The sequence below is a fragment of the Colobus angolensis genome, unplaced genomic scaffold (genome assembly GCF_000951035.1).
Source record: "Colobus angolensis palliatus isolate OR3802 unplaced genomic scaffold, Cang.pa_1.0 Scaffold428, whole genome shotgun sequence".
Taxonomy (NCBI): Eukaryota; Metazoa; Chordata; class Mammalia; order Primates; family Cercopithecidae; genus Colobus; species Colobus angolensis.
Window position 1 is genome coordinate 843,758 of NW_012117688.1, and position 10,075 is coordinate 853,832.

The following is a 10,075-nucleotide window of genomic DNA, read 5'->3' on the forward strand; positions in this document are numbered from 1 at the left end:
GAACTGCTTGAACCTGGGTGGCAGAGGTTACAGTGAGCGGAGATTGTGTCACTGGACTCCAGCCTGGGTGACAGAGCAAGACTCTGCATCTAAAAAAAAAAAAAAAATTTATAGAAGCAGGGTCTCATTATGATGGCTAGGCTGGTATCAAACCCTGACCTAAAGTGATCCTCCCACCTTGGCCTCCAAATGAGCCTTGTCGCTCAAACATCCTCCCCTCTTTCCTGTGCCTCAGTGAAAGAAGTGGTCCTTCTCTTTACTGGACTCTTACACCAGATAATAAGGTGCAAAGGCTCTGGAGTCAGGCTGCCTGGTTCAGATCTGGGTACCACCACTTACTGAAAACTTAGATCAGGTTCCTCAGCCTGATGGGCACCATAATAATACCTACCCTATAGCACTGATGTGGGGACTAAATGAGATGATGCACATACAGTGTCTGGGAAATAATAAGTACGTATGAAATGTTTGCTGTTACTGCTATCATGAAAGGTTCTTGAAACTCCATACATCAAAAACTGAGCTAATTATCACTCCCTAGCCATCCAACTGTTTCATCTCGTGAATTTCTCCCTATTCAACATCAACACCATGAGGTGTAAGTCTCAGAAGCTAAAATTCTTCGTCATCTTCCCTCATCATTACTTATCAGTCTGTAAGTTATGTTGATGCTCTGAAGTGACTCTCAGATTTATCTCCTTCCTCTGCATTTCCCCAGCCTCTGGTTAGGTTCAGAATTCATCATGATGTCTCAGCTAATTAATGTGTATCCTGAACAGTTCTTTCTTGCATTTCTTCCACCTCCATGTGGCTACCAGTTACTTAACTAAAGATCAGTTACAATCATGCTGTTACCACCCTTTGCAAAAAAACAACAAAAACAATGTGTTAACAGTCAAGGCTCCTGAAAGGCAGTTCGTCCTCATACCTTTCAAACTAGACCTGCTGCCAGCAAGTCCCAGTGCCATGCCCTCCTCCACCCCACTGCACCTACCTCAGTTCTCTCCGTGCCCCAGAGGGCAGAGCACATTTATGCTCCTTCACTGCTTTCCACAACACTGCAGGCCAAATTACCTTTTCATTCCCATTACATTTACTTGTTTCTTGCCAAGAGATAGCACATTTCCTGTTGGGTCATATAGAGTTGTATCCACATCTGCCTTCCTCCCCAAGATAGCAACAGTATCTGATTTGTCAATCTCCAGAGCACCAGCACTGCCTGATACACAGAGATTACTCCATGTTGTTCTAGCCTCTACATTTAGACATACTTTGAAAGATTAATGTTATAGAACTGGCATTTTAGGGGAAGGTGGTGTTTTTTAAATGCTCCAGGTACATTATTTTTTACTTATATTGCTGTATGAGGGTATGAACTAGAATATACTAAAAATATACTGGCTCTGTATTCTTTTGGCAAAATGTACTTAAAAAATGTTCTTCCAATCAGCCTTTAACATTGGAAAAGAAAAATGTCAAATGGCATGTCTGTGTGTGTGTGTGTGTGTTAGCAAATGTGGTTGGAAATCTTCCTTAAAAATACTATATATGCAGATCCTTTTAAGTTTAAAAAAAAGCTTTTGTGGGTTTTAGTCAATGTGTTATTTTATTATAATATAAACATATACAAATTATGAGCAATATATATATACAGTTTTTACATCTTTAAACCAAAATAAATTTATACATTAAATATATACCAAATCATAATATCAATAAATTGATTATAGAGTTACTCTACTGTTTTTTTTTTTTTTTTTTTTTTTTTTTTTTTTTTGAGACGGAGTCTCGCTCTGTCACCCAGGCTGGAGTGCAGTGGCGTGATCTCGGCTCACTGCAAGCTCTGCCTCCTGTGTTCACGCCATTCTTCTGCCACAGCCTCCCAAGTAGCTGGGACTACAGGCGCCCGCCACTACACCCAGCTAATTTTTTGTATTTTTAGTAGAGACGGGGTTTAACCGTGTTAACCAGGATGGTCTTGATCTCCTGACCTCGTGATCTGCCCGCCTCTGCCTCCCAAAGTGCTGGGATTACAGGCGTGAGCCACCATGTGTGGCCTAGAGTTACTCTACTTTTTGTACTTTTTCTGAGTTCTCTTTTGCTGGCAGCTGAACAAGGTATTTTGTAATCATTTTCTTTCATTTGTCATTACTATGTATTGAGAATATTTTCATATTCTACTGCAATGCTGTCCAATAGATACACATATGTGGCTTACATTATAACTTCAGTTTGCAAGTAACCACATTGAAAGGTGAAAAGAAACAGGCGAAACTAATTTCAAATAATCTTGTTTAATCCAGTTATCTCTAAAACATTATCATTTTGATACATAATCAGTATACAAAAAGTATTACTGGGCTATTTTACATTTTGAGGCTATTCAAAGTCTGGTGTCAATTTTAAACTTACAGTTTGTACTAGACACACTTCAAGGGCTCAGTACCCAGGCGGGCTGCTAGCAGCTACCTGTTTGGGACAGCACAGTTCTATGTGGTCAAAAACAAAAGGGCAAACTTATTTTGTTGTTATAAAATAGATATCAACCTTTTTATATTTGCTTTTGCCTCCTGTAGTCTACTACAACTCTTAAGATGGATAAACGTCTTTAATCTACAGTGCTGATTTATGCTGTATATAAAATGGTACCACAGTTTGCTAATTTCTTAATCTGTGCCACATTTAATTTTCCCATACTTGTTCAGGAAAACAGTCGTCTGGAAAATGAGCTTCTGGAAAATGCAGAGAAGTTGGCAGAATATGAGAATCTGACGAACAAACTTCAGCGAAATTTGGAAAATGTGTTAGCAGAAAAGGTAAACCTGTTCAAATCTCATTTCCTGATAGGCAGCCTACTTTATGTAGTTTACTCAAAAGAACATAAGCAATGCCACCAGAACGTTTTTATTAGGGAATTACTGGGATAGCTAAAGGATACTCTAACTTTTGCAAGGATATAATTTACTAAGTTGGTTATGAAGGAGAACATGCCTGGCACTGAGAAATGATCCCTGTGTTCACTGAACACGTCACTCGAGTGCGTTCTCCCCATCACCCAGTGGGTGCTGTTTGTGTTTAAATATCGCATTCCTATCATACTCAAGAGACTGGGTGAATACCAGACACTGGGCCTTTGCTGTGTTGGGTCAAAGAAGGGCACTCGGGAAAAATGACAGCTTTGCCCTTTTCCCCTTCTAGTTTGGTGACCTCGATCCCAGCAGCGCTGAGTTCTTCCTGCAAGAAGAGAGACTGACACAGATGAGAAATGAATATGAGCAGCAGTGCAGGGTAGGTAGACACAGAGAATCGAGTAAGTGCAGGAGTGCCTGGTTTCAGACCCCAGCTTCACCATTCCCTAGCTTTGTGACCCCAAGCAAGTCACTTAATCTGTGGGTACTTCAATTCCTCATGCATAAAATGGTAAAAATAAAAGTACCCACCACAAAAGGTTGTAGCAAAAATTCCATAAGTGAGTATATGTAAAGTGCTTAGAGCAGAGCCAAGGATAGAGTAAGCACTTACATATGTTAGCTATTAATATTATTATTCAAAAATTAGCCTTTCCTGATTGATCATTGCAGATCTAATCTGATGTGATTTGGTTTTGTCCTGTGGGTTTTTTTTTTCTTAATACATTTTTTACTCCATTTATTTATAAAATGCAAAAGAAGCAGAAACATCTCAAGTCTTAGCTAGTAAATCATTCCCAATTTCTGCCAGGAGGGACGGAAACATTTTTACAAATAGCAAGAATCTGACTTAAAAAAAATTCCCCTAAAGTTAGGAATTTGAATTTTTTTCTTAAACCAGCAATATGTGTTTATTTTAATGAGACAAATATAACTGAGTTCTGGCTACTTAGATAAAAAGTTTAATTGTGCAAAGATGAGGAAAACAATCATATTATGAAGTTACTCCTTTTCAGGAAATATATGTACACGTTTAAGGAAAGAAACATTTCTACTGCTTTTATAATTAAATTTTAGCTCTTGGTTCTAATTAAATAGAGGGATTTTCTAAATATCTTTAAATGTAATGAATTCATCAGCAAAATCTGTCAGCCCTACCTTCAGAAATTCACCCAGTTCTTCCACCTGTTTTCTTTCTTACTTTTTTCTTTAAAGACGGAATCTAGCTCTGTCACCCAGGCTGGAGTACAGTGGTGTGATCTCGTCTCACTGTAACCTCCACCTCCTGGGTTCAAGCGATTCTCCTGCCTCAGCCTCCCAAGTAGCTGGGATTACAGGCGCCTGCCACAATGCCTGGCTGATTTTTTTTTTTTTTTTAGTAGAGACAGGATTTCACCATGTTGGCCAGGCTGGTCTTGAACTCCCGACCTCAAATGATTCGCCCACTTCAGCCTCCCAAAGGGCTGGGATTCAGGCATGAGCCACCGTGCCCAGCCTCATCCACTTGTTTTCTTAACAACTTTGTACACTATATGTTTTACCCATTGAAAGTATAAATTCAGTCTTTTACTGTATGGACAGAATTGTGCAAACATCACCGCATTCAATTTTAGAACATTTTCATCACCTCAGGAAGAAACCCGTGCTCCACTTAGCTATAATCTCTCCCAAGTCCCCCAGCCCTAGGCAATTATTAGTGTACTTTCTGTCTCTACAGATTTGCATATTCTATACATTTTATATAAATGGAATCTTACAATATTAGCCCTTGTGACCGCTTCCTTCATTTAACATGTTTTTAAAGTTCATCCATGTTGTAGCATGTATCAGTTCTTCATTTCTTGAATAATATTCCATTGTGTAGATATACCACATTTTGTTTACTCATTCACCAGTTAATGGACATTTGGTGGGTTTTGGCTATTAGGAATAACACAGCTATGAAAATTTGTGTGCAATTTTTTGTGTGGGCATATACCTAGGAGTAGAATTGCTAGGTTATATGGTAACCCAATGTTTAACCTTTTGAGGAACTGCTAAACTTCTTCCAAAGTGGTTGCACTATTTTATACTCCCACTAGTATGATAGTTCCAATTTCTCCACTTCTTCACCAGCAGTCATTATTGTATTTCTTTTTGATTCTAACCACCCTAATGAGTATGAAATGGTATCTTATTGTGGCTTTGATTTGTATTTCCCTGATAGGTAATGATATTGATTATCTTTTACATGTATTTATTAGTCATCTGTATATCATCATTGGAGAAATATCAATTCAGATCATTTGCTCATTTTTAAAATTGTCTTATTATTGAGTTATAATAGTCTTTGTGTATTCTAGTTACAAGTCCCTTATCAGATATGTAATTTGCAAAACATTTCTACTTTCTTGATGGTGTCCTTTGAAGCACAAAATGTTTTGATGATATCCAATTTATCATTTTTGTTGTTGTTGTTGCTTGTTGTTGCTTGCTTTTGGTGTCACATCTAAGACCTGTGTTGGTTTATAAACCCCAGGTATTACAAGACCAAGTAGACGAACTCCAGTCTGAGCTGGAAGAATATCGTGCACAAGGCAGAGTGCTCAGGCTTCCCTTGAAGAACTCACTGTCAGAAGAACTTGATGCTAACAGCGGTGGCATTGAGCCCGACCAGGGTAAACACATTCAGACAGGCTGTAGATAAAGACTTTACCCTTGTTTTTAGAACCATGGTTCAATATAAAATTGCAAAACTTTGGCAACTTGAAAAAAGAAGAAGAAAAAAAAAAGAATTTGGCCATACTTTTTTCTTGAGCTGTTTCACTTGTGGTCTGGTTTTTCATTTGTCCTTGAAGTTTTTATGAGAACATTTCCATCTGATTTTGATATGCATCAACAAAGGAATGGAAGAATCAAACCACAAGGGTATTTGCTTTGTTTAACAAAACAAACAAAAAACTGGCTGCAAATCTGGGAATCCAGGCCTTGGGAGTATTAGAATTCAGACACTGAGCTATTGCTGTCCCCTTCGAGGAGAGTGCCTCACTCGTATGAAGACGGCTTTGGAGAGCAGGCCAGCCAGAAACTACAGAATCCATAACTGGTTTTCTTATACTGGCTGTGTTGAATGTCTGTATTACCTCAGCAGAACAAAGAAGATAAATTACAGACTGGCCTCCTGGGCCTTTGAGGAAGATTTTGAGTGACAAGTTTGGAAGGCAGAGTTTGGGAGCCTCTCACATTAACAATGAGTTCCTTTCCTCTCTCCCGATAGCCTGCCTCTTTTCTTGGGGATGTTGAGTTTAAATTTCAAAGAGAGCTCATAATCAGTCATTCTGTTATAAATAACTTTCCCCAGTGCTACTTGGGATAGGAGTGTCATTCTTACACATGTTGTTTTTCCTCCTCTTACTGCAGAATAATTAACAGATTGGGGAGGGAGGAGACGAAGAGGCCTTAAGACCTCCCTTCTGATTCTTAGCTCATTCTAGTCTGAGGATCTCACAATATAATATATCTCAGCAGCTGTTATGGACTTTTCCATAGATGGCCAAGTGTTGGGGTTGTCCTCATGGGGACAAGAAGTTGTACCATCGTGGTGTGGCTCACACCCTGAGTGTTACTTCTCAGTTGGGAATATGCCATCAAATATGAAGGGCAGACCCAAAGCAAGACTGCTAGTTGCAGCTGCTAGACCTATACCCAAGAAAGTTCCTTTCTCCCATCTGCCTGTGTATCCCCACATGCAAAGCTATTTTGGGTCCCACTGCCCTAAGAGATTAGTCATAATCTTTTCTTCTATGTACAAGCTCAGCCCCCAACTTATGCTTTGCATTTTCAGTGTCATTCTCAGTCATCATCATGGGCAGTTGCAGAGATGAGCTTATGCGTGAGTTAAGAATTTCTACCCACAACTGCCTGTATCCTGGTTCCTAACCTATGCCCTATTTTTTAAAAATTTAGCTGATAATTTAAAATGGGGATCTACCCACACTCCAGGAAATTCATAGGAAATAGCCAGTCTTCTGTAATTTTGGGTGACAGGTTGTGGTTAGTGTAACCCATGAAGCTAACTCCTCAGGGCATAACAACTAGTATGCTGGCCAGTCATTTTCCTGCCACATCGTCATTCAGTATTTGTTGGATGAGTAGGAGTCTGGTTGGTTTGACCAAACTACCTCATGCTATTACCTCAATTTGCAGCAGTTTCATTAGGAGGTAGCCACCTTTAAGCAACAATTTCCACCCCCACCACCACCTACTGTTCTAAGAGATGGATTCTATTAAGGTTTTTTCCACTGCCTATAGCTGAAAGAATCTGTTCACCTTCATTTCTTCTTCTTTGCCCTAATGCTTGAAAAGAGAAAGGACTTCTCTTGGCCTCTGTTAATTTCCTATTTTCCTGATTTCCTATTAGTTCACATCTGTGGCAGTTCAGGCTGAAAATAATTCCTTAGTTAAACTGGATGTCCCTCCTCAGATGCCACATTGTGCTATTGAAAGAACCCGCTGCAGGATCAATGAGTCCCGTGTGTTTTCAGGGCTCGGTTCTGAAGAATGCAATCCATTGAATATGAGCATTGAGGCAGAGCTGGTCATTGAACAGATGAAAGAACAACATCACAGGGACATATGCTGCCTCAGACTGGAACTCGAAGATAAAGTAAGTCCTTCCCACCAATCCACTTCTCTATTTTGGCTCTGACAGCCTTACGTGTGTAGGGCATTTCCAATTCCTTTTTCTCATAGAGCAGCACATTCTATGTTGGGAACCCACATGCTCAGGATGGTTTTGTAGGGTAATAGCCAGGTCCTATTTTTACTGGAGAGTTTCTCCAAAATGTAATATCTTCAGCCCTGGCAATCGTGGAACTTGAAGCTTGAAACCCATTATATTATCTCCCAGTTTATTTTTTAAAAACATCTCAATGAAACCAAAACCAGCTCTTTGATGTTGCATTGCCTACTAAATTAGGTACAAGTTCTGAACCTTGGCCTCTTAACTCTTCACCATGAGGCTTCAACGTACATTTCCGGTTTTCTCTTACACCATTCTTCTGAGTTAGCTTATCCTCCAGCTGAACTGGGTAATTCCCAGTTGTCCATCAAACTCTGTTCTCTTTTGCTTGTGTTACAAACTGTGCTGATATTAGTTTCTTTCTGCCTCTTGAAAGTCTACTTACCCTTCAGGATTTATATCTAATGCTGCCTCTTGCATGAAGCCGTTCTTGAATTCCTCCAAGTAAAATGTGATTTTTCCCTCCACTGAATCCCTGGGTTACGTGGTAGCTGTTTTTTCTATACCTTTTATTTTCTGCCTCCTACTATACTTATAGTTTTCATATCCATGTCTAGACTGGTTTCTCCTGGATAGCAGGGACCATATCTTACCCAAAGTGTTATGTTCTGAGGCCTGCAAGTACCTGATAGGTGTTCAATAAATATTTGAATTTAATTAAATATTTTAAGACACAGCCGGGTACAGTGGCTCATGCCTGTAATCCCAACATTCTGGGAGGTCGAGGTGGGCAGACAACTTGAGCCTAGGAGTTCAAGGCCAGTCTGGGGAACATGGTGAGACCCCATCTCTACAAAAAAAAAAAAAAAAAAGAAAATTAGCAGGTCAAGGTGGTGTGTGCCTGTAGTCCCAGCTACTCAGGAGGCTGAGGTGGGAGCATTGCTTGAGCCCAGGAGATGGAAGGTTGCAGTGAGCCATAATCATGCCATTGTACTCTAGCTTGGGTGACAGAGTGAGAACCTGTCTCAAAAAATATGTGTTTCACGACTTAAGTTTACGGTTGGAAAGAACGCACAGGAAGACAGAGGATATCTGTGTGTAATGGCTGCTCAGTTCTTAATAGAGCTGTTCAGAGACTAATAAAATTCAGCCAGTTAAAAGAGATATATAAACCATGCCTGACTTAAATATCTTACTTAAAGTCTTGAATTCAGTTACTTTGAAACAAGATCAGGAAATGAGAAATGTCTTGTAGGAAAAAAAAAAAAAAAGCACTTGCTGCTCTGTCACTGCGCTTTAAGTGGCCTTGAGCTGAGTAATCTTGTGGTGCTGTCACTCTCTGCCTTCAGGTGCACCATTATGAAAAGCAGCTGGATGAAACCATTGTCAGCTGCGAGAAGGCACAGGAGAACATGAAGCAAAGGCACGAGAATGAAATGCACACCTTGGAAAAACAAATAAGTGACCTTAAAAATGAAATTGCTGAACTTCAGGGGCAAGCAGCAGTACTCAAGGAGGCACATCATGAGGCCACTTGCAGGCATGAGGAGGAGAAGAAACAACTGCAAGCAAAGCTTGAGGAGGAAAAGACTCACCTGCAGGAGAAGCTGAGGCTGGAACATGAGATGGAGCTCAAGGCTAGACTGACGCAGGCTCAAGCAAGCTTTGAGCAGGAGAGGGAAGGCCTTCAGAGTCGCGCCTGGACAGAAGAGAAGGTGAGAGGCTTGACTCAGGAACTAGAGCGGTTTCACCAGGAGCAGCTGAAGAGCCTGGTAGAGAAGCACACTCTTGAGAAAGAGGAGTTAAGAAAAGAGCTCTTGGAAAAGCACCAAAAGGAGCTTCAGGAGGGAAGGTAAGAAAGTGAAGGGAAACGGAGCTACCTGGGGTGCCATCCCTCAGGGCATTAGAAGTGCCAGTCGCAGCCGGGCGCAGTGGCTCACGCCTGTAATCCCAGCACTTTGGGAGGCCGAGGTGGGCGGATCACGAGGTCAGGAGTTTGAGACCAGCCTGACCAACATGGTGAAGCTCCATCTCTACTAAAAATACAAAAGAATTAGCCGGGCAAGGTGGTGTGTGCCTGTAGTCCCAGCTACTCAGGAGGCTGAGGTGGGAGCATTGCTTGAGCCCAGGAGATGGAAGGTTGCAGTGAGCCATAATCATGCCATTGTACTCTAGCTTGGGTGACAGAGTGAGAACCTGTCTCAAAAAATATGTGTTTCACGACTTAAGTTTACGGTTGGAAAGAACGCACAGGAAGACAGAGGATATCTGTGTGTAATGGCTGCTCAGTTCTTAATAGAGCTGTTCAGAGACTAATAAAATTCAGCCAGTTAAAAGAGATATATAAACCATGCCTGACTTAAATATCTTACTTAAAGTCTTGAATTCAGTTACTTTGAAACAAGATCAGGAAATGAGAAATGTCTTGTAGGAAAAAAAAAAAAAA

The 10,075-nt window shown here is 40.5% G+C and overlaps 1 protein-coding gene across 3 annotated transcripts in view; it reads left to right on the plus strand.

Moving 5' to 3' along the window:
- Positions 1-10,075, plus strand: part of NIN (ninein (GSK3B interacting protein)) — a 108,491-nt gene that overhangs the window by 59,165 nt on the left and 39,251 nt on the right. For all 3 annotated transcript variants that reach the window (XM_011956884.1, XM_011956886.1, XM_011956885.1), the window contains exons 12-16: positions 2,706-2,816; positions 3,199-3,288; positions 5,428-5,566; positions 7,433-7,554; positions 8,979-9,481. In XM_011956884.1, the coding sequence (XP_011812274.1) occupies positions 2,706-2,816; positions 3,199-3,288; positions 5,428-5,566; positions 7,433-7,554; positions 8,979-9,481 (965 nt within the window). The remainder of the gene's footprint in view (positions 1-2,705; positions 2,817-3,198; positions 3,289-5,427; positions 5,567-7,432; positions 7,555-8,978; positions 9,482-10,075) is intronic.